At 35.2% G+C, this 25,447-nt stretch overlaps 1 protein-coding gene across 7 annotated transcripts; it reads right to left on the bottom strand.

Annotated features, from left to right (window-relative positions):
- Window positions 1-367: 367 nt before the first annotated feature.
- LOC126978343 (protein angel homolog 2) lies at window positions 368-24,053 on the bottom strand. Of its 7 annotated transcripts, none has more exons than XM_050827094.1 (10): window positions 23,917-24,053; window positions 22,128-22,412; window positions 21,607-21,752; window positions 19,114-19,271; window positions 17,815-17,979; window positions 10,338-10,549; window positions 8,384-8,473; window positions 5,330-5,456; window positions 3,436-3,638; window positions 368-1,748 (listed from the first exon to the last, which is right to left on the bottom strand). In XM_050827094.1, exons 2-10 carry the CDS (start codon window positions 22,196-22,198, stop codon window positions 1,595-1,597), a joined length of 1,326 nt encoding a protein of 441 aa, XP_050683051.1. In that variant the 5' UTR covers window positions 22,199-22,412; window positions 23,917-24,053; the 3' UTR covers window positions 368-1,594. The 7 variants fall into 7 exon arrangements, with proteins under 7 accessions (XP_050683051.1, XP_050683048.1, XP_050683052.1 ...); XM_050827091.1 differs by having other exon boundaries at window positions 22,128-22,574; window positions 23,917-24,043; XM_050827095.1 differs by having other exon boundaries at window positions 22,128-22,421; window positions 23,917-24,009.
- Window positions 24,054-25,447: the final 1,394 nt, after the last annotated feature.

The raw sequence follows: 25,447 nt of genomic DNA on the forward strand, positions 1-25,447 counted from the left end.
AACCGCGAGGATCATAATCCGAGAACTGTGAATAAAAAAACAGCCACGTTAATTTAAATCGTTCGGCAATAGATTCTATGGCGCGACACAGATTTGTTTATCGAATATTTTCTTTACAAGTTCACACAGCAACACGAACACATGAATTCTCATAAATGATAGAGCTTGGCGGGAATAATGACACGAATAAAATCACAACGCATGCTAGGTCTTATTCCCAATCTACTACCTAAAAAGTGGTTTAAAATATACTGTACTTAAAATAGTTCAACTAATACGTTGTTAGACATAGATGGGAGGGTATTGTGACAAACGGGATGTACCGTGTCAGTACAAATGATAATTATTAATCAATAACAACTCCAAGTTTAGAAATAATTTCATATTGACGCCTCCCGTTTCTTATATGTTAATATAAATGAAATTTAAAAACGGAAGAAGTTATTTCATTTCCTCCTTCCGCCTTGAATTTGTCTTATATTTTTGTTAATCAGATCATAGCAGATACTGATAAGAAATACAAGGGTTACGCATCGTAATACAGATACCATAAAGAGAAACAAGGGTTACGCAACGTAATAAAGATACCATAGATGAAAACAAGGGTTACGCAATGTAAAACAGATACCGTAAACAGAAACAAGGGTTACGCAACGTAATACAGTTACCATAGATGAAAACAAGGGCTACGCAATGTAAAACAGATACCGTAAAGAGAAACAAGGGTTACGCAACGTAATACAGATACCATAGATGAAAACAAGGGTTACGCAATGTAAAACAGATACCGTAAAGAGAAACAAGGGTTACGCAACATAATACAGTTACCATAGATGAAAACAAGGGTTACGCAATGTAAAACAGATACCGTAAAGAGAAACAAGGGTTACGCAACGTAATTCAGTTACCATAGATGAAAACAAGGGTTACGCAAAATAAAACAGATACCGTAAAAAGAAACATCGTAATACAGATAACATAAAGAGAAACAAGGGTTACGCATCGTAAAACAGATACCGTTAAGTAAAACAAGGGTTACACATCGTAAAACAGATACCGTTAAGTAAAACAAGGGTTACGCATTGTAATAAAGATACCGTTAAGTAAAAAAAGGGTTACGCATCTTAATGCAATAACCGTTAAGTGAAACAAGGCTTACGCAATTTAAAACAGATGCCGTAAAAAGAAACAAGGGTACGCATCGTAATACAGATAACATAAAGAGAAACAAGGGTTACGCATCGTAAAACAGATACCGTTAAGTAAAACAAGGGTTACAAATCGTAAAACAGATACCGTTAAGTAAAACAAGGGTTACGCATTGTAATAAAGATACCGTTAAGTGGAAGAAGGGTTACGCATCGTAAAACAGATACAGTTAAGTAAAAAAAGGGTTACGCACCGTAATGCAATTACCGTTAAGTGAAACAAGGGTTACGCATTGTAGTAAAGATACCGTGAAGTGAAATAGGGGTTACGCATCGTAATACAGATACCGTAAAGTGAAAGAAGGGTTACACATCGTAATAAAGTAACTGAATAGAGAAACAAGGGGTACGCATACTTCGTAATACGGAAGAAGATTGCTGCTATGTTATACACGCGGTTCTTTAGGTGTGTAAGCAAAGGTTGCTGCAACAGCGAGATGGTCGGATCCATAAATGTCATTCGGCAGACTCCCGAGACAATCACATTCGTTGACTGTCGGCAAGCGGAGGCGTTCAATTAACTGTAGCGAACTGTGTTTGCTGAAACATAAATTAAACGATATTCAAATACAAATAAGTAGCAGTAGCAATAAGAGAATGTGCAGTGTTTGCTCGGGACATCCCTAACGATTATTGCCGCGTGCATATATTGTGCTCCGGTTTGAACAATACTAGAGTAGAACCGCGCTGCCCTCATCCAACGTATTCCGGCGATCTTGACCAGTTCGTCGGTCCATCTTGTGGGGGGCCTGCCAACACTGCGTCTTCCGGTACGTGGTCGCCATTCGAGGACTTTACTGCCCCAACGGCCATCTGTCCGTCGAACTATGTGCCCTGCCCACTGCCACTTTCGCATTCGTGGGCAGGGATTAGTATTAGTATACCTTCAAAAAAAGCGATAACACTTTTCTGAAAGGCCTTGCCGGCCTTCTATGATTCTTCCATTCAGATGTATCACATATGGTGCTACATGAGAGTATAGGCGTATGAGAGTATAGTATACATATAGGCGGCGGTGATCACATCAAGTGACTCGTAGGCTTGTTTATCCTCCTCTTTCATAAAAAAATATGTACCTAAATCATTTTAGAATAAGTATAGTATTTTTTTGATTAACGCAGGTGTTACACATTTAAATAAAATACTTTTTAAAGTATGTAAACGTGCTCCTGCAAAGATCATCGAAACGTTGGTTTAAATTATAAAAAAATTAATTTTTACGGATTTAATTAATATATAACAAATACAGTTACAATAACATTAATAATAACATTATAGAATATATTTACTTAAAAGTGTGAATTGCGAGTGTTTCTTGAATTAGAATTATTCTGTCATTCAATATTTGTATCGTATAATTTGATAATTTTGACTTTTTACATGATAGTACACCACAGATACATTTTTTCAAACAAACCTGAGTGCACGTGTTTACAAAAATATACAAACAACTACAAAACAATTGCTGACTTATGTCAGTAATTCTTGACGGAGATTCCGTCAAAAATTGTTTTGAGTTATTTGTTAAACTATTGTTTAATATAATTTATTTAGAAATTATTTTTAATGGCATAGGACAGGTTCTGGATAAAACACGAAAAAAATTAATATTGATTATAAGTCAAAATATTATTTTTCTATATTTTTTATATAAATTAATAAATTTATTTCCAAACAAAATCGATACTGTTAAAAAGAAAAAGTAGAGCACCTCATTATTACTACACTGACAATAACTTTGTTAGAAAAATTTATATGACGCATTTTATTACGAGCATATTGTTATTGTGCGCGAAAAATCGTAAGTTTATTTAATTTTTGGCGAGATGAGTGAAGCTTCTTGCAATGTAGGGCGTACGAGTTTTTACGAACTAGTGGATCACGCTTTTAAGTAGCAGAAAATCATGTTTTATATTGGTTGAGTGTTTTTTAAGGAATAAAGATTGTCGTTGAAGCTTGTAACGTACTGCAAACATTGATTGAAATTATTGTCATAGTATGATCACGATATTGTGTTATAAGCTACAAGGCTAGGCTTACAAATTTTAAACACATTGGGCGACGGTTACGACAAACGTGCCGTATGCACGTTGGATTGTATGCCGTATATGGCACATTAAAAATAATTTCCTTAAAGTAGTTTTTGCTTCCAAAACGAAGACATCATTGACAAGAACATTATATTCTGACGACGTAAGAGACGTCAACAATAACAATAAGCAATCACCTGTAGAATATATAATCAACGGTGACCCACTCATCCTGGTAGGTGGTCACTTCGTGCACTCCTCCCGACTTCACCGAGTCGTACACAGAAGTAAAGGTGAGCGGGTGTGCTAGGTCATTGCTATTGAACAGCTCCCTGTGATTCCATACTTCGACCTGCCTTCTCCCGTCGGGCAATGTCATTGAGTAATCTGAGTTGTATAGCTGAAATTATTTAAACAGATTATTATTTTTTTGTGAATAAGTGATGAACGTTTATGAAGTCAAAAAGTGGACTGGATTTATCGCGCGACCCCATCTGAGGTTAAAAGAATGGCTTTATATAAACATTTTGTTATTTATTTAGTCTTTTCTGGGAGCCCTGACTTATAATATACGTATTTTTTACACAAATTAATTTGAAAAGAAAATTTATAAACGATGCGGGGTTCGAACCCGCGATATTTCGCGTTCCGTGCGAGCGTTCTTCCACTGAACCAACCGTTCGAGTGGCGTAAAATTTATAAATTTGATATTGTCTTTGTTCAACTCTCAGGTTGTGACTTCAAGAGTTGAACAAACACAATATATCAATTTTGTTTTCAAAATAATTTGTGTTTTTATAAGCTAATATAGATTCACTTGATGTAGATACTGAACAAATTGAAGCAAATATTACTCCGTATTTATCGAGTTCTTCCCGCAAGCTGAATGCTCTGGCAACACAGTCTACGATTATCAAATTACATAGTAGTGATCCAGGTAAGCCAATGTAGCTAATCTTAGGCATACTGGTGATGCGGTCTACCTGGCTACGCCCGACCGACACAGATCAACCTAAACCAAAATATAATGTACATTTCAAACTATATAGAGGTCATTTTTAGCTCAACTGACTCTTGTAGTAATTAATTTAAACCAAAAGCCACAAGTGATCACGATTATGGCTTTTGATACAAATTTATTACCCCGCGCAACTTATGAATTATGTGCTATCGCTTAAAGAGGAAAGAGTATGTCGCATGGACCAGTGATCGCCTCCCTCCACCATATTTTAGAAAAGAACCACCAGAACCCAACCAAATAACAAGAAAGAACGTTTATTACTAAATACCTCAATATACAAGTTGAATTTATCTATCTAAATATTTTATAATATTAAGATTATATAATTGAAAGCTTAAATCCTTTATGGCAATTGATATCCAAGCTTAATAGTCGTTAAATTATCATTGTTTTTTATAAAATCGAACGAATGAATTTACTTTATATCTTTCTACGTTATTTAGATCTTATATCGACGCTATTTAGATCTTTCGACGTTACTTTGCGTAGAAGTGTAAATTATTATTTTGTTTCTGGTATTAATATTATGTGAAGCTGGGATAAGGAATAAAACTATACTACACGGCCACATTATCTCTAAACCTCGCTGACACGTAATACCCCCTCACGTTTCCCTTTCACCCCCTCGCGCTCGTCCTGTTGCGTCAGTACAGCTTGCTTTTAGTTTCATTAACGTTAGGTACATGTGATATTTTCGTGTAGTTACGGCTTTTTTTTTATTTTTCTTTGTTACGTTTTGACATTTGTTGTTAATAGCTCTGTAGTTTCTTTTGTTTTGTGTCCGCGTCGCTATGAGAGTTTAGTCAGAGTATAAATACTCTTTGTACTAAACCTATATTGATGATTATATGATATAAATAATAATAATCAGCATCACAACACAACACCTTTACATCATACACTTATACAGAAACAATAAATCGTAGTTTATTTATTAAAACTAATATTAGGATATTATTAAGTAATGCTTGTTTTGCACACCGTACCAAAGCGACGATGTGACGTCATCGATGTCAAGTCCAGAGATAATGTAACCGGGTAGTACTTTTATATTATACTGAAATTGTTACCGCAGTCATAGAGAAATCACTGGACGGCAAGCCGAGCTCTCGTTTCAAATACACGGAGATATGTTGACAATTGTCCGTCACGCCGATCGCCCGCCAGTCGGAGCGAATATCACGAAACATTGACGCTCTGTCAAACAAAAGTATTTAAATAATTAAAAGTATATAAAAAATTTAAATGTAATTAAAAATAGATAGCTTTTTGCTCTAAATAGTGATTTTTATCATTGTAACACTGGAAGTAAGGGATTGCTTGTAACCACTGACCTCTACTATATACTGGCGGCTGTCAAAGCGCTTTTGATGTTCGCCATTTTGGCTCTGTTGGCCATGTAGCGAGAGTTTGCGGTATTAAAACTAGTGATGACAACCAAAGTAAGCAAACATCGATAGGAAAACGATTTACAAAAAAAATGTACTTTATTACGTTCATTCCTGAAGTATAAATAACACGGAAAACGATCGAAATTAATTCCAAATGCAAAAATATTTCGGAGTATATATACGTCAAAATTAGTTCTGGACGCTCGCAAGTGGCGCTTCAATTAGGAACAAAAAAAATTCTGTCAAGCATATGGAATTGTTTGACAGCAAATTGGTATTTATACACGTCAGTGCTTGTATCTACTTCTAGTAGGCTTCATAAGATACATAATAGCTTTAAGGGTAAATGACACTTTTATAATAAAGTCCCAGTCAATGTTCAGGCATTATGTATACACAAATTTTTTGAATTATTAAAAAATAGCTCTGTTGTAAATCCTACTACTCCACAGCTGAATTTCTAGGTGATTCAGGAACAATAATTTTCATAAAAATTTTCCTTACGCTACATACTAAATTCCTACGGGAAGCAATCTGTACTAATTCCAAAGCTTAACTACGACTAGTTAGATCTACAGTGCCTACTTTGCTAGAAAACTAATGCACGCTTCTGAGGTGATCGGACAGCCTGGGACTAGATTATGACTATTTTATAGCAATAACAATGATAGTACAATATTGTATATTTTACTAAAAAGAGCGCAAAAAAGAATGCTGGGAGAGTTTCTTGCGCCGTTTCTTATATCTCAGAGCGCTATTTGTTTGCGAAGTGGTAGTGTTTGAAGTGACATCAAAAAGAGTTGTAAAGAAATCAATTTTGAGTAAATAAATGCTATGCCTTAAGGCGTAGCGTATAGACGATCTGAGAGCCCGATCCCGTCCGAAGCGCCTAGCTTCAGATTTAATTTGATGTAACACAAAGAGTCCTAACGGGAATCTTCGTTTCTCGCAATACATTTTTTGGTTTCCTTCTAGCACCGCAGACACGTTTCGATCCGTCACGCTCTGAGTTGAAAGGCTCGGGAGAGCCGAGTGTACCCAAGCTAGAAAGATAGAATCAGCTGCTCTTCGCTGTTCTGTGTTTGTTTTTTTTTTATGAATAGAGGAGGGCAAACGAGCGTACCTGATGTTAAGTGATCACCGCCGCCCACATTTTTTGCAACACTAGAGAAATCACAGGAGCGTTGCCGGCCTTTAAGGAAGGTGTACGCGCTTTTTTTTAAAGTACCCATGTCGTATCGTCCTGGAAAGACCGCAGAAGGAAGTTAGTTCCACAGCTTTGTAGTACGTGGAAGAAAGCTCCTTGAAAACCGCACTGTGGAGGACCGCCACACATCCAGATGGTGGGGCTGAAATCCTAACTTGTGGCGTTTCGTGCGAAGGTGGAATTTGGCGGCAGGAATCAGGTGAAACAGCTCTTCGGTACACTAATCTGATAAATGCGGTAGAGGACACACAATGAAGCGATGTCTCTACGCAGCGCCATGTGATCCAGCCGTTCACAGAGCACTGGATCCCCGACAGTTCGAGCTGCTCTGCGTTGCACGTTGGTATATTCAGTTATTACGTAATAAATGCCATTATTAATGAAATAGTTATTATTGGGACTTAATAATAATTATATCGACAAATATTTGGTTTGCATTCTGAGGTTAGCGCCTCTTGCTGCTAGACAACCGATGAAAACAGGCCAGGTTTAATACTTTAGTGTGCGTGACAACCTACGAGGGGTGGCTGATATAAAATCTACTTTGTTAAAGAAAGTTTTGAAAATCGAACTGGCTACTGCAAAATCATATTCTATATTTATTCCTTTTTCAAAATTATGACGCTTATTTTTTTTCGCTTGCTTTTGTTTTTTTGGCGCGGCTTTGATTTCACCATGTCGAAATAAAATTGTAAAATGATGAATCCGGAAAGCAAACAAGAGTCAATGCAATGGAAATTTAAAGGAGAAAAGCCGCCAAGGAAGTTCAAGGTTCGGCCGTCGGCTGGAAAACTAATGGCCACCGTATTTTGGGATGTCGAAGGGATTTTGATGATAGATTATTTGCCTAAAAATACAACAATGAATGCTGAATATTATGCAAACTTGCTTGACCAGCTACGTGAACAAATCAAAGAAAAGCGGAGAGGCAAACTCAGCAAAGGTGTTCTGATTTTACAAGACAATGCTCCTGTACACACAGCCTTAACGGCGAGGTCAGCCCTGAGCAAAAACGGCTTCACAGAAATTAACCATCCACCTTATAGTCCAGATCTGGCTCCCTGTGACTATTTCTTATTCAAAGATTTAAAGAAAAAATTGAGGGGTCGCAGATTTTCGACGGACGAAGCAATTAAGGAGGCTGTGACTGACCATTAAATACTTGACGTATAAAAATTACTATTATAAACGGCATGATGTCACTTATTTGCAAATGTCATAAGTGTATTTCACTTGCAGGAGACTATATAGAAAAATAAAAAAAAAACTAGCCATCAAAGTCTTTTCTTTCATAGTTAGGTAGATTACTTATCAGCCTCCCCTCGTACGTCTTACACTCGCGATTTGAATGTCACTAAGTGTTAGTGTGCGTGCATTGCTCAAAATAGAGGTTAACTAACGACCTCATGTCGGCTCGTTTTTATCGACGTTTTTACACTTGTGACAGTCTATCTAGACGTATAAATGTTGTAAGTCTAATTAATTACTAAGAAGAGAAGTAAATTCAATAGAATTAGCAATAGTACCTGACATGGCCTTTACTGAGCAGTTGTATTACGGCGCTGTCTGGTTTAGAGTTAAGATCGCCCGTCAATATGATAGGCAGATAACCAGATCTGGAATCAAAATAAAAAATAAATATAGTAGTATAGTAAAAGTTTCACAGTGCCGGGTTTGTTGATGGTGAGCTTGTTGGTCTTTTTCAATAATAATAAGTGCAGATGGGAAAAGATGGTGTATTGTATGTGTGGCGGCGACGTGGGACGGGTCGTTCCCTTCCCTAAAATATGGTCGAGGGAGGCGATGGCTGGCCCATGCGTCATGCTCGTGAACGGGCGCTGCTTGCGGTGGCAGGATGATCCTGTGGCCGGAAACTCTACCTCATGGTTTTAAAATTAAAAATTATATTTTTTATAATTGCTAATAAAATGGTCGCTAAATACCTTTAATTGAAATGATCTGTAAATCTTGATATAAAAGAGTGGCAATGAGTTTTGTTGCTACTTCTTCTCATTAGCTCAACCCTTTACGAAGTAGCGGTAGATTCAATACGAAAAATTTTTTTTTTTTTTTTGACATTCATAAGTGTCATTTCCTTGACCTACGTGAATAAACTGATTTTGATTTGATTTATTGTGAACTGTTGAAAACACAATATCAACATCGAGCGTGCCAGCCGACAAAATATTTTTTTAATTAAATAAGGGACGAGACGAGCAGAACGATTAGCTGATTGTAATTGAAACGCCCAACCCATTAAAATGCACTGCCGCTCAGGATTTTTGGGTTTTAAAGAATCCTGAGCGGCAGTGCATTTTAATGCATGGCACTACAATTGCGCTCCTCACCTTAAGACCTAAGATGTTAAATCTTATTTGCTCAGTAATTTCACTAGCTACGGCGCCCTTCAGACCGAATATAAGACACAATCTAGCCGGCATCCTGTGCAAAGGAGCCACTGGTGAGAAGTTATTTTATACTTGAAGTAACTTTACACTGCGTTTATTAATTATACAGTTTATGTTCATTTCGCTTTAATACAGGGATTAAAAGAATAAATAAATTGGTAAACTCATAAAACGGTTGAATATTTCAAAAAAGTAGCCTATTATTAAAAAAAAACTTATGGTCTCTTTCGTAAAAACTTATAACTTTGTAATTACACCCAACCAAATTTCTCTGCAAGTATTAACTCTGCATTGGTTATATTAATTAATCTCTCTACTCGAACAAATTAATGCGAAATACTGACAACTAAAGATGCCACAATATCACAACTGCTTTGGGTCTTGGGCCTAATACGAAATTTAAAGCACTTAGTAACTCTATATATATATTTTCAATGCCTGCCTAGTGATAAAAGAAAATTTAAATAATTTAAATAGTTAAATAAAATAAAATAAATAAATAAAAATAAATAAATAAAATCATGTCCAGAAATTATGAAAAAAAATTTTTGCACTTTTTCTGTGAACGCATAAAATTACATTAACGCCTTTGACCTATGGAGATATCAAGTTTGTAAAAAAAAAGGAACAGTATCATGTTACTCAATGACAACGATAAATTTATGTTCACCTCACTTTATGTTTAACTGATAGGATTGCAAGGATCGAAACATCTCCGATCTGCTTCTTTGATATCGCGCAGAGATCTCTCCGCATCTCCTACCACAGCTGAATTACACCAATGCAAAATTGCACTCGCAACATCCACCACCGGACATTCTCTGTTTATTCAATTACCGCCTACAGTATTCTAGTTTTGTTGTTAGTACAGGGTTTGAGAATTCAAACCGATAGATCGACTTAGGAACAACCTTAAAGCTTCCGCAACACCAGGGTGTTGCGGGATGCCCAGTGACGGTTGCCTCACCGCTTCCAATTACGTGAGCCACTTGCCCGTTTGCCCCCTATTTTATAAAAAAAAATACTATTCTAGACAGAGTATGATAATAATTTAAAAAATAAGAAGACTCACTCCTTTCCATTATCGAAGTAAGCGAAGCGATCGATCTCGGCCAACAGCACTTGCATCTGAGCCAGTCGAATACCAGTACGTTTGGGATTGTAAAGCAAATGGGTCGTTGCCACTACAATAGGAGTTGCATTAGGGCAACGTGGCAACAGCTTCACCATCAGACCGACGTTGTCGCGGTTTAACACTGGAAGACCAGGCTGGAAATATTCCACCTAAAGCAAAGCAAATATCAAGTCAAACCAACTCAAATTGTCCATTTAAGATAAAGCTGTGATGACGGTTTGACGTGGAGTATTCCAAGGAGCTATTTCATCCTGGGTGTAGTTCTAAATGCATTTCGTTTCCATTGCTGAGCTACTTGCTTAGAAACTATAATGATCCAGTAGTTACAAACTTAAGGTACAAAATTAAGCAATTAAAAATCCAATCTTGAAAACTAGAGAAAATAACATTTCCGTAGCAGACATAAAAATATTTAATATCACAGCTGTCATAACATAAATACACAATATTTATAAATTAAGAATTATATACATTATATATATATAATAATTTATACATTCATTCATATCAAACAAGGGTAAAGTTGAAAAAGTAATAAACCTATTAATTGAACAAAGTGTAAAAGAAGTTCGTATAATGAATAAGATAGCTAGTAGATAAGTAAGGTAAGATAGATAACTAGTAACTGCAAATACTTGAATGAAGAACAATTGAAAACGTGAACAAAAGCATATATTATAAGATTATAAAAATAATTTGAAGATAGGAACGAAGAAGAAAAGGTAAACAACTGAATAGATAGTACGAGAGTATTATGCAGCTTTTATGGTTAACTTAATAATTATGATAACAATTAACAAAATTTTACAAAAAAGGAAAGTAGGTATTCTGGGTCCAAAACGATCATGTAGACAACTGTGTAACATATTTTGCATGTCAATTGTCGAAACATTATTATTAATAATATTATGTTAATATTTAAGTACAATGTTTCTTGCAAATAAAATAATTTCATTTCAACGTTTTATAATAAACATTGCAGTTGTAAACCTAGATTGTAAAAAAATAATTTTCTAGACATAATATGCGTAAGCCAATGGTATAAAATAAAACTTAAAAATAGCCTGAAAATTAAAATAACCACAAAAATATGAAGATACACGCGTTTTAAACATTTAGCAATCGGCATTTGAAGACATTGATATCTATATCAATGTTACGAACATTATTTATTCATAAAAAATCGCAATGCACAAAATAAGTCCATGCTGCCTTATTTTTGAATTATTTATTCGAATATTGGAATGATCACTATGCTCAAACGTTTGTTGTGGTGAAATTCAATGTGGGTAGTATGCAAAACATAGCTTCTACGTTTTTTTTTAACTAACTGAACACGGTTGACTGAAGTCAAGAATTTAAGAATCGGCTGTTACTATAACATAATTCTTAATTTAACAACTATTATCATGTTTTGGTTTGTAGCATAAACTTACAATATACTAGCGTCTTACAAAGCGAGCAAGAGAAAAGAACATCTCCAACAAAGGTATAGAAAGATAGAAAAGGAAAGCAAATCTATTGGTACTGTAACCAATTTTTTTCATTAACAATTGAAGTCAAAAACTTGAATTTAACTCCTTAGTATTTTTTATATTAACTGGCTTACGCGCACATTGACAAATCAAGATCGGGCACGCATTATCGTGCTGTAAGGTCGTTTATACGCTAGCATATTCTAAGTCTATGGTTTCAAGGGCGCCATAGCTAGTGAAATTACCGGGCTTCTAAGACTTAGCATATTATGTCTCAAGGTGACAAGCAACACTGCGATTTAATGGACAGAGCATATCACTTACTATGTATATATTGCTAATCACCCCTACTTCGTATCATATAAGATTTTTTATCATTTTACGTTGTTATTTATTGCTATTTCTAGATTTATGTAAATCATTTCATTACAACAAAACGTCATAAAAAGTAATTGTTTATGCTTCTCGCTATCATTGCATTAAACTACAGTCGTGAGCAAAAGTTTGGAATCACTTACTTGAAATTGGTTCCGCGCGATCTTGCTTACTGAAAAAAATTTTAATCATCATAAAAATGACATCATTTTAAAAGTTCAACTGTCAACTTTAAATTGATACCAAATTCATACAAATCGAGCCAGTATCTAAGGAGCTATCCCGGATTACTAACCTCGACGTGACGACCACGACCACTCTGACAAGAGTGTAACGCCGAAGAATATCCCGGATTAAGTGCAGGAGGTAGGAATACAAGGAAATAAGGAAAAATATTGAATGAATAAAACAACAAAAATTTTATTTAGCCTTAAAATTAAGTGTCTGTACTTTGTGTTCCCTCCCCCTCGCCTTAATAATTGCTTGAAGACAATTCTTCATAGACCTGATCAGCTTCTGAATTGATTCTTGTAGGATACCTGCCCAATCCTCAATCAACGCCAAATTCTCATTGCTCATTCAGACATGAAGAGGCAGGAGTTCTGGAATTAACCTTCCTCTTCAGTTCATCCCACACGTGCTCAATGGGAATCAAGTCAGGGCTGAGCACTAACCAGTCCAATGTGGCGATACCAACTTCTTCGAGGTATTCAGTTGTTACACGGGCAGTGTGACAACGAGCGTTATCGTGCATAAGGAGGAAGTGATCACCGATATATCTCGCATAGGGAACGACATGTTCCAGCAGAATATTGGAAATATGCCGGTCCGAAGTTAGACTGCCTCCTCGTCCCCCGCCAGGCACGAAAACAAGCTCGGTTTTACCGTCGAAGGAAATGCCGTCCCCATAAACCACTGTTTCAGCGAAACAGCACTGCGCAAATTGCTCCCCAGGCCGCCTGTAGACCCGACCTCTTCGGTCGCTACCGTGCAAACACATCCTGCTCTCGTCGGAGAACAGGACTTGCCTCCATTGCTCAACTTCCTAATCAAGATGGGTGCGAGCAAATTGAAGGCGTGCTTGTCGGTGAGCTGCCGTGAGTTTCGGGCTTGTGGCAAGCCTTTTTGGAGTCAGATTCGCTTGCTTAAGTCGTCGACGAACTGGCGCTGGCTGCTACACCACGAACATCTCGGAGCTCCTGTTGGACGGCGGCACCAGTTAAATGCCGATTTCCGAGAGAGGTTGACTCGATAAAACGGTCATGCCTCTCCGATGTGCACCAGCGCCGTCCAGATCTTGGTCTCGGGATAAAGCCACCAGTCTCCCGAAAGCGCTTGTAAATTTCGCAACACAGGACTGTGGAGCCGCCAACCCGCTGGCTGAGCCCTTCTTGCAACAGGGCTACGATTTATGTTGCTTCTGTAGGTGTTGTCTCCATTGTAGTACAAGGTCGATGGTCAAATGTCGTGTGATAAAGAAATTCGATTACAGTTGCCTTTATAGGGGGTCAATATACTGCAACTCGCGACGTATCAAACAATTGAAACACGTCTTTTTCGTTATTCCTTCACTTAATCCGGGATAGCTTCTTAAATACTGGCTTGATTTTTATGAATTCGGTATCAATTTAAAGTTAAGAGTTGAACCTTTAAAATGATGTGATTTTTATGATAGTTAAAAATTTATTTAGTAAGCAAGATCGCGCGGAACCAATTTCAAGTAATGGATTCCAAACTTTTGCTCGCGACTGTATTTGGTTTTGCTCTCTCGCTCGATAGAACTATTCTATAAAAAATCGACTCGCACCTCGCATTGCCAGCGTTAAGAGATTATTTAATTAATTTATTAATATTACTTGCTGACTTTATAGACGATATATTGTTTTGCAAAGAGCTTTTGAATTCACAAAATACTATCGCGAAAATATGACATACTTCATATCATACTCAAATAATATTATTGTCTCTGTTATGGGCAGATAATATCGCTTAACATCATTAGGGTTCCGTCAGTTTTAAACATTAAACATAACATATAAAAATTTGTGTGTACGAGAGAACACAGGTAAGAAATGAAACTTCTTTACGACATATAATTTTTATACTATCAACAACTTCACAGAAATTGGGACTTTTGATTTAAGAAAAAAAAATCCGTATTCAATTAAAGATATTTTATTATTATAGACATGCATACAAATATGTCATTTAATTTTATCACTTTCAAACTAATATATTATTCTGTACTATGTCACTATACTGATTTCTGATTTAAAAAAAAGGAACATGGCGGGTAACCGAAAATCGTGACGACATTGCTATAAAATTTCTCTCATCAACGAATAGTCTAAATCTAATCAAAATCACTTTATTTCAAGGAAGTGACACCTTATGGATGTAATTTTTTTTTCTAAATACCATGTAGGTACCACCATTGCTGGGAGACAATTAGGGAAAAATAACAATACGGTTTATATGTATGCTTTTCCATGTAATCTTTCCGGTTTTTATACGCTTAAACAGGTTTGCCAGCATGTGTCTACATATCTATAGTTATATACTTAACGGAATCATTTAACGTCATTCTCACCTACTTCAAGACGTCCGATTCACTTGAAAATTTGCATACTTGTCAAGGACAGGTGACAGTACAAATTTTTATTTACTTTGGCCTCACAATCTTACTAGGATAACTAAGATTAAAATTACTAGACACACGAATAAATACGATACAATGAAGGCCTTAGTACCTACATTTGATCTTGTTTTCGCTTTCACGCTTTATAAAAAAAAGTAGAAAAATTAAAGCCTTTCTCGAATTTTACGCTTAGCAACACATTTAGCGATTCGCATTTATTTATATAGATTTTCTATTGGAGTTAATTAATTGCAACATCACTAAAATATTTACCAACACCATTAAATAATTATTACCAAGAAAATTGTAATGGTTATTACTGTTTGCATTCGTAAAATCCACAACTTTATTCATAAATCACTAGGCATACTTGACCACGCCCACTGCCCCGTTATAGTCTGTATAGACCCGCGCTACTCCTTCTGATAGCTGGTACGATTCCTCCATTGTACACTATTTTATTTTTCATAGTTCATATATCATAAGCTGCGCCTTACCTACGTTAATAACAGTTATAAATTTTAGTACCTGATACGCGAGCAATATTGAGTTAGATGTGTAATGTAGCTAATCGGAACAGTCTAGAATAGATAGAAATCTTGGATAATGAAGCACCATGGATGGAGAAGTTCAATGAGGAAAATACTGTCAACGACATTAAGAAGAAACTAATCACTTCCCATCAGGTGACCCGTACGCTCCTTTTTACAACTCTAACATACAAAAAAATATCTAACGTGAGTACAACCATGACGAAGTAAATAATAGAGAAAACAAAACAACAATTGGTACATAGTTCTTAAGAATTATCCGTGGAGAATGTAACTAACTTTGAAAATGTTTAGTTAAGCTCAGACAAGAGATAGTCAATATAAATGGATAATGTTGTCAAAATTAATTAAGATTACTGTATGAAGTGTCAAAAAGGCAATAGTAATATAGTATACATATTATGGGTAGCTATGTCTAAGCTAAACAAGAATTATCTAGAATGCTAAGCAAGAATTAATAAGCATAGTAATGCTCACAAGGATACTATGGAAAAAGTTATATTAGAGACAACGAGTGCGGCACTGAAAATTTCGGGAATCAAGGAAGTGACACAACATTACTTTGAAATTTGACACATTTTTCTATACGATTGAACCAATTATTGAAGCAACCATTCCATTCGGAGGATGGGGTCTCCAAAATGGCCGTATTGTAGGCGTACAGCTTCTTCAGGTGATGAAAATCTCTGACCACGCAATTTATTCTTTATTTTAGGGAAAGTATAGAAATCATTAGGGCTTAGGTCGGGGCTGTACGGCGGGTGGTCTAATAATTCAATGTTTTCTCGCTCTTAAAACTCTTTTGTTCTGTTTGCGGTGTGAGAACTCGCATTGTCGTGATGGAGGATGATGCGGCGGTTGCAGTTCTCTTTACGGAGTTCAGAAACGACCTGTGGCAAACAAATGCTAGCATACCATTCTGCATTAACCGTTCTTTGTCCCTCAAGAAGAATAGTCGCAACATGGCCGGTTTTGGAGACAAACGTGGCCACCATTTTTTTTGCAACTCATTTTCGAACACCCAAACTCGTGACTGGTTTTTTTGTTTCGGGTTCGTACGCGTATATCCAGGATTCGTCACCTGATACGATGTTGTATACAGCATTTGAGGATCCTGCGTGGAATCTTTCGAGAGTTCTGACGGACAAAGTTACGCGAGCCGCTTTTTGCTCTTCACAGAGCAAATGCGGTATCCATCGGGAAAACAACTTTTTACACCTAATTGTTCATGCAAGATTATTTGTATTTGACTCATACCAAGGTCTAAAGTTGCCTGAATTTCGCGGTATGTCACATGTCGATCTTCCTCAATCAGCTTACGCACAGCATCAACGTTTTCTTTGGTGACTGCAGTTTTTGGACGACCTTGACGGGGATCATCACTGAGGTTGACACGTCCACGTTGAAATTCAGCAAACCAGCGATAAATTGTGGTTTTGGATGGGGCTTCATCACCAAATGCAGAAATCATCCGGTCAACACACTGCTTTTGTGTTAAACCACTTCGAAAGTCATAATAAATCATCGCTCTAGAATTTTCTCGAGTCAATTACATTTTCTCAACGACTAAACAAGTTTGACAAGACCGAGAATCTTTTTTTAAATAAATTAATGGTATTCGATTTTTTAAACCAAGGAGTTTTCAATTAAAAACATTTTAATATGACAGGAACAGTGGAAATATTCCATTCCCGATACTTTTAGTGCAGCCTATGTACATGGAACATGAACAACTTGCAATCAATAGTTGATAACTCTTCTTAAATCATATGCATGTCCTAGGAGTAGTTACAGCCATAGTTTGTTTATATATTATAATAATTATAATTCATATAATATTTATATGTCCAAATATCAAAATCTTAATATCAAACATTTACAAACTTAACAACAAAACAACCGTTTCACTTAAAAAATAAAAAGGTAATACTACAGTATACGCTGAGCTTAAACGGGTACAAATTGCGGCGAATATGTTAACGTCGAGATATATAGAACATCACTAGCATAAGATGCGCATCATGAAACATATTATAAAATTATGATTTAATTCGCAAGGCATTTATTGAAGAGCATCAACTATGTATTTATAAGTTTAAAGTTTCGCCACCCACGCGCGAATTTATAGCCAGTATTAAAAAAACAACTGTCGCTTTACAAAATTACAACAGACAACAGAATTTTTAAAGCTGGGTAAATAACAGATTGTAAAAATAATTACATATTATAAGATTTTTCGATTCAATGCCATGTATTTGCAGCTACGAATGTCTTATTGAAATATTGTCTTTTAAATAGATGTATAAAAATTACTGTGATATAATTATTGTGATAAAAGGTACTATATTTGTGCTATTAAATTGAAAGTTACTTACTGTGTTGTTCTCTAGAATTTCGAACTGTGATTTCTTGATGTATATGGCGCATCCATCATCGCGGTGACGGGTTTTCTGTTTGAAAAGACCATCATATCCCAACTTTTCGAAGATTCCCTCGAAATCATTGAGGTGTGATGCTTGTACTTCTTGGAGGCATAAAATCTAAAAATAAAATACATAATAAGATTAAATTCATTTTTCCATTCTGATGTAAAAAAAAATGAAGTGAAATTACTCATTCGCATTCGTAACGGAGAACATGCCTTTTGTGGAGCCGGTGAATCTCTTATCCGCAATGCCCTAAGGAATCAAGAAATGCTGGATACAGCCAGTCACTGATCCTCGCTACCAAGCCATCAGCAGGCTAAGCTGCTCCTAGGCAACTATCAACGTAAGCGTGCCAAGCCATGCATGCATAAGCTTGGACAGGAGACCACTGAGAGCCCTCATGGGGTTCCTCTCAGGCCACTGCAAGCTGAATGGGCATCTAGCCAGTATGGGTCCCATTGAATCAAAACTGTGGAGATTCCGCTGCGATGCCGCTGAAGACCCCATACACATCCTTCTGGAATGCGAGGCCATTGCCGCAATCAGGCTGGGGTGTCTTAAAACACCTTCACTCAAAGCAGCGGACGTTATTTTTTTAATGAAAATAAGGGACGAGACGAGCAGGACGTTCAGCTGATGGTTATGTTCAGCTGCTAAGACCCTCTGAGGATCCAACGCTTTTTAAACGTAATTGCTGTTGAGAATATAATTTAAATCTCAGCACATGTCATCAGTCAGTAGCCTTGATTATTCTACGGCTCATGTTTTTTTTAGACATAAGAAGTCGAGGGAAGGCATGCACCTAAATCCCCTAGTCATAGTAATAAGGGAGAACATTATGAGAAAATATTAAAATCTGAATTGCCTGAGGGTATGTGATCACCGCGGCCCATACTCTCTTGTAACAGAAGAGGAATCAGAGAGTTGCCGACCTTTCAACAGGTTCTACCGAATGTCTAGTATCGCCACCGACAAACAGTGCTGCAGATAGCACAAGTATCTGTGGGTAAATAAGTGTTTACAGGCTTATGATCCTTGCATCAACTGATGTGTTAAGTCTATAATGTATGCACAACCTGTGATCACTTACAAAAACTGATGATATACTTGCAAAAATACTCTCGAATGCTTCACACAAAGGCCACCATAATATCCAGGTCTACTGTCAGGACTATTTGAATTTTGGTAGTTGAAGGTTTTTACGTCTTTTTTTATTATCGTCTAACGTAAATAGAGAAAGGTACATACATCAGGTGCTAAGTGCATGATTTCATCAAACAGCTTGCCAGCTCGTACATTCCAAATTAAATTTTCAGGTTTGCAATTCTCATATAAATAGGGATGACTTTGCAACAAATACTGGGCAAGCACGTTGTAGGATACAACTCTAAATTTAAGAGTATTTGCTGTGAAACAAGACAATAAAAAATCAATATAAAGTAGAGATTTTAGGACCAGTGTTATTTATATTATTTAGTCTGACCATGCAAGAAGTCCAGACTAGATTTTAGTTAGTGGCTAGTTTACATCATTCTCATATGAAAATTATGTGTTTTGTGCTAATCAATGTAAAATATTCTTGTGATATTAAAATGGAATAGTCCGATGAAGATATTTTAATTGCATCAATAGCACAACACAAAGTAGGAATGGAGCCAAATGCATTATTTGAGACTCTTCACCCACATGGTATCAGTTGATGATAATATATGTACTGGATTATTATTGTAAAATGGAAAGTAAAGTACAATGGAACCTTTGTGTTTGTGACACCTAAATTCTCACCAAAATTCATTTTTTTCTAAAGCAAGTAATTCATTTTTTTTTTTCACAGAACAGAAAAAGCTAGTGGAATTGGCATGTGGGCGTAACCCTGTTGTTTCTATTGTGTCCAAATGTACCTACTCAAGGCTGAAGTGAGACCAGTCATTTGATGTCAAGTGAAGCATAATTATCTTTAAAAAAATACAAATATGCCTTATTGTACGCAATAAAAATATGTACAACGAAGGGATTTCCTAAATCTTAATATTTTTTTGTGTTGTGCAATATATACAATTAAAAATAAACTATAATGTTACGACTAATGGTTCATTTACCTTTACGTTTAATCGATGTAACTTATGTTAGAAATATTAATGTAAACATATCTTACTACTAAAGTGCATGCATGTACATATCGATATAATTTTATCGAAATAAATTTTATCTTTATAAATTGTATTCAAGAATTGCTATTTTCCATGCATCATTCTGGATGTAAGTAAGCAAAATGTATAATGTAGTTGTGGTAATTGTGTACAAAATAGAGTACGATGTATTCAAATTAATAGTTTTAATTGTCTATTAGGTACAGCTGATTTTTATTTAACAAATATGTGTAAGATTACAGTTAACACAACAAGTTAGACAACCAATTTTTTTTTTAATAATTTTAATATTTGACATATATTGAGGTTCCACCGATAAGGTTGATTAGAGGTAATACGTCATAGAATTGTAAAAAATATATTGAAAACCATGAATTCTGGGAATGTTTGCCATCATTGTAGCATATGTACATCATAATATAAAAGATCATAAGACTAACAAGATTATAAATACTTCATCAGTGCTTATAGTTTCTTTTTTTATTAATCATTCGTTACTGCTTGTTTTGGAAATTTTCTTTTCGCACGCGCATTACGTATGGAAGCTGTACGGTTTATAAAATCTCATGTCTTACTGGCCCCTGTGTTTATACAGAATAACGATGAATACTTATAAAAAAAACTTTGTTTTATGCGTGTATTGCTTCCCAGTTAAATACTAGGATGCCGCCGTCGCTCGTCGTACCTAAATTAACCCAAACATAAAAATAAAAAATAATCTTTTGGAATTTGGCGCCATACTTTAATAATTAAAAATATAAATAGCGCGTGCTAATTTAGAATACTTTTTAAATCATGCTTGTTTTGGAGTCACCCTGTGGGAGCTTCGCTTCGCTTAATAATATTGATATTGAAATTTTCGAGACTATTCGTGTACTATGTTTGGATTTTATTTGAATTAAGTTAAATATTGACCATCCTTTAAAATAAAGGTATATACTTTTTCAAACCTGATTACATCATTTCTAGTTTTCACTAACTTATCTATATGTTTACCCATTTTCGTACAACACTAGGTATTTTGACAGAAGTCAAATCTATGGTTACAGAGTTCCTATATTCTATATGTTATTTTTCGCAGTTTAAGAAAAAGTTCGGAGGTTGTCATAATCACTTTAAGAATATGAGATTAGCGTCATTGTATTAAGTTCGAAATTGATGTAAATAAATTTGTAGTTATGTCATTTCCTGATTGTGAAATTAGGCCTATCATAAAGCCGAAATTAAGTGTGTGTATTACATGTTTAATAGATAAATGTGTGAGTTTAACGACATCGGTTTCCATAGCAAAATGACATGATGCCACTTCTACTAGTTTTTCCTGTTCTGTGATTTTTCTCAAGCAATCCAGCCAAAGCTTGATGACATATTAGTTTAAAATTATCAATATCTACATATACACACTACTCTCATTTAAAATATAAATAATTGTCGTTTGTAGTAGATGGCTTGTACAACCTATGTTAATTAATAACATTTTATTTCATAACATTTGTATGAACTAAGCCTTTAGATAGTTCATTTGTAAGAAATGAAATAAAAAATTCAAAAAAATATAACTTGACTTGCATCAAAACTGTACAATACACACCTTTTGTTAAACTTCCACACCAAGTGTCAACAAGTTCCCAAACCCGGAAGTCTGGAGGCAGTATACCAGTATGGGGATTAGAGCTGTCGTCCTCGGAGCTGGAGGCCATTCCATCCCAGTTGTGAGGATATGTCTCAACTTCATCTCTGTGACAATAAACATAAACTTAATTTAGATCTGTTTTTAACCAATTTATTTGTGAAAGTGTGATGACTTATAATAATGTTTAATTACATATTACAATTTATTTTTGCATATTTAATAACATTAAAATTTTCAATAGATACTGCCATATAATATAAAAATATCAGTCTTTTGTCAACATGACAACATTAAAAAAACAAAACATTTGAAAACTTAAGAATAAGAACACATTTCTTAATAAGCTCACGAATTTAAACTGGCTGACTATCTTGAGTAAATACACAGTTACTTCACAACTTTAGTCGGTATATTTATTTAATACAGACAATACTGATTTTTACAAAATTATAAATTTTGAATACCATTTAAAAACTTACATTTCGAATTGTCCTCCACTAGTAGCATGATGTAAAGTTGGATGCAATTGGTCACTAAATGGCTTGTCCATCTTGGAAGCACTAGGATTGGTCTTAGATTTAATTATTTGATGATTATTTTTTAGTCTAGCAAAGAATCTACCCCCCACACCCGCAGTGATACAAGAATTTAATAAAGGCTGATAGTTCCACACAACACATGTCTTTCCTCTAGAAGTCAAATGTGATAACTTTTTGGCATGTGTTCTGTTGTAATGTAAATTTTCAAATGTCAGACGTGTATATCTGCAAAAACTGTGAGTAAATTTCAGCATAGCGTTTTATAAATACATTATAACTTTTGTATAAATCTTAAGACTACAGCCAAAACATTACTAGCAAACTGTATTTTGGTTGGTGGTATATTATGTGGTAAGACATGGAATTTGCTCTGTGCTCAAGAGGAAGCTGTAAAGAAAAACATCTTTATAGTCTGAATTTTCACTGTGATGATATATCATTAAGTATTTATAGTAAAACACACACACAAATTTAATGAAAGTTTCTTTTAATTAAATGTGTGATATAAAGCCAAGCACTGATGATTATGTATGACGGTTTGTGAAACCTATTTTAGCTATCAAACTGTTTCTTACTTTCAAAAAGGCTGAAAGAGAGGCATTCAGTAAAACATCATTAAAGTACAGTTCCATAGATAAAATAGGTCAAGTCACCCCTCAAACCTCCATCTTTGATGGCCAGCAATTGTCTATACATTCCAATGACTCAATATTGACAGCAAGAGCTGGATTCCATTCACAATTAAAGGCCAGGTAAAAAAATATTACATACTAAAAAAATAGTAAGCCGGGTAGTTACTATCTTATATGTATATGAATTGGTAAAGAAAATATATTTAGGATTGATTTGATAAATAGCACATCTACAGTATGTTATCAAAAGAAATTTGGAAGATAAAATCTAACAGTAATAATCTTTTTTTCAACTTTTCTTTTGGATAGTATTATTTTAAATTTAAAACATGCCCATTGTTTAACAAAGAGTGATATAGCTTCATATTTAAGGAGCTAATTGATGTTTGCTAGGGATTAATACACTGGTAGACCAGTCTGCTAAACGACTATAATTGGTCAATATTTGACTGGTTATGTGAATGATGTCAAAGTTGGTTATATTGTAAGTAAATCTTTCATTATGAACAGAAGAGAATAACTTGGTAAATTAATGCCCTAACAAGTATGATAAATAATGTACCACTGCTTGATTTTGCTGAAGTGTGAATCCACTCCTAATAATTTTTAAATTAGTAAAGAGCTTTGCATACCCACAAATTTTCTTTAATGCTGTAACATTATACATAATAAAATACTCAAAAAAATTAGTGACTGTTGAGAGGAAAAATTGGAACTGAACACCAGCCATAGAAACCCACATCATGATGAAGCAGGCTTACAGACACCAACAGACTCATACTTTATTCACATAGTGAACAAAATAATACTACAACATAATATTTGTCATACTAGGTACCAAAGCACTGCTGATGGATTCAATGATTTTGCACAAACACGCAGTATTTTACCATAGACGACTTATATAACAATAAAATTTTATGTCCATTGCGCCAAACATTAAGAAAGCTAAGTCATCTAAACGAACTTCATTAAGTAGACAATACAAAACATACGTGCATACTAAAAGAAAGCCATAGCTTTATGACTTAAAACACAAAGAGCAAATACCACGACGAGCATCATAACAACAAAAGAACATATTTTGATTCACCGACCTCTTTTAACATCTATTCGGAATTCATAATTCAACTTTTTACAAATCACCGCGACAGGCGAAACTTCAAATACAATACAACTTACAACTCGGAGCAATAATTTGCTCTGACTTCTGAGACTTACAATACGACTAGAACTATCAATAATTATGTCAGCGCTATGGTATGATGGCGTTTTTGGCTATGGGTGTTTGAGATTTGACCAACACCATAAACACTAATAGATATAAAAAATAATCAAGTTTTATCACATTAATACTCTGGATGCATTAAAATAGCACATCGTCTTTGTTTTTTTTTTCGAATGCATATTCGTTTTTAAACTTTTGTTATAGCAGGGGAGCCCAAGCGGGGATTTCGGGATTTACTAAAGCGCGGCAGATTAATATACAGGGGGATACCTTGTACCCAGTTAAGGACCTCCACCAAACATGAGGCCCATATATAAGGCCGCCCGTGAAGGATACAGGATCAGATTAGTAAAAAAAAATGAACATCAGAAATTCTTGAGCGCGTCAGATTAAGGTAGGGTGAGTTAATTACATGCTGAAAAGTGTATATTCCACTAACCTGACAATTTGAAAGTATCGTAAAGAAAGGGAAGGGCAGCAAAGTTGTAAAAGTGTAGTAAAAAACGTCATCTCGACATTCTCGAGCGTAGCTAATTATTTTTTATTTTTAAGAAAATAATTCAAGAATAATGAAAAATACATAATCTGACGATTCCCGCAAGCCGAAATAACAAAAATTCGTCGATAAAGTTAAATGCGTGCAGCTGCAAGATGCCTACATTTCCTTCTCCGCGTTTCTATTCCTCTCTCACTCTTTCTCTATCTATTACTCTCTCACTCCGTCCCCAATCTGGTTTCTGCTGCCATGACGCCATCACAGCTGATCATAAAGACTCTTACGTGGCATACTGTTTACAACGTGTTTCCAACGTTTTGGCTTTTTTTCTATTTTAATATTATTTATGTGAATTAAAATTTATAAATATTTAATATGAGTGATATTAATTTAAAATGTGTATTTTGGGGTGAAAGTACCTTACAAAAAACAATTAAATTTACAGTAGAAACATTAAAAAAAAAAGTGTAAATATTTTGGAATATCGTCGGAGTAAGCCGGTTATCCGAAAGTCTCGAGGAACATATGATAACCTCGAATTGTCGATGGGATCATCATATGATTTATATCACGCACAGTGCTATAAATAATTTACTGCAATTAAAATACCGCGAGACTTTCGGTATTTACAAGATCAAAGTGTAGTGGAACATGACAATGCACCGGAAGTTTCGGGAAATAGCTCCGAAACACATGCTCCTTCATTTCAATTAAGTTCAAAGATTTAAAAAAATTAAAAAAAAAAATTTAACGTCCCGGTAAGAAAAATTTAAAATTATAAACAATTCGGGAAGTTAGTGGTTTTACCCCGTTTTGCAAAAATCGAGTTTTCATCAGATCTCGACGTTTTAAGGTCATAGGAAGCTTCCCTGACTACCCCCGCGATGTTGTAACTATGTCTGTA

Source organism: Leptidea sinapis, chromosome Z, assembly GCF_905404315.1.
Source record: "Leptidea sinapis chromosome Z, ilLepSina1.1, whole genome shotgun sequence".
Classification (NCBI taxonomy): domain Eukaryota; kingdom Metazoa; phylum Arthropoda; class Insecta; order Lepidoptera; family Pieridae; genus Leptidea; species Leptidea sinapis.

Excerpts from the sequence above, each read along its gene's own strand:
- LOC126978343 (XM_050827090.1), bottom strand. The coding sequence starts at position 23,564 with ATGATGTGGGTTTCTATGGCTGGTGTTCAGTTCCAATTTTTCCTCTCA. Across the intron at positions 21,753-22,127 it reads AGTGGAGGACAATTCGAAAT|AGATGAAGTTGAGACATATC; the intron begins GTAAGTTTTTAA and ends TTATTGTCACAG. Across the intron at positions 8,474-10,337 it reads TACTTCGATAATGGAAAGGA|ATCTGGTTATCTGCCTATCA; the intron begins GTGAGTCTTCTT and ends TTTTGATTCCAG.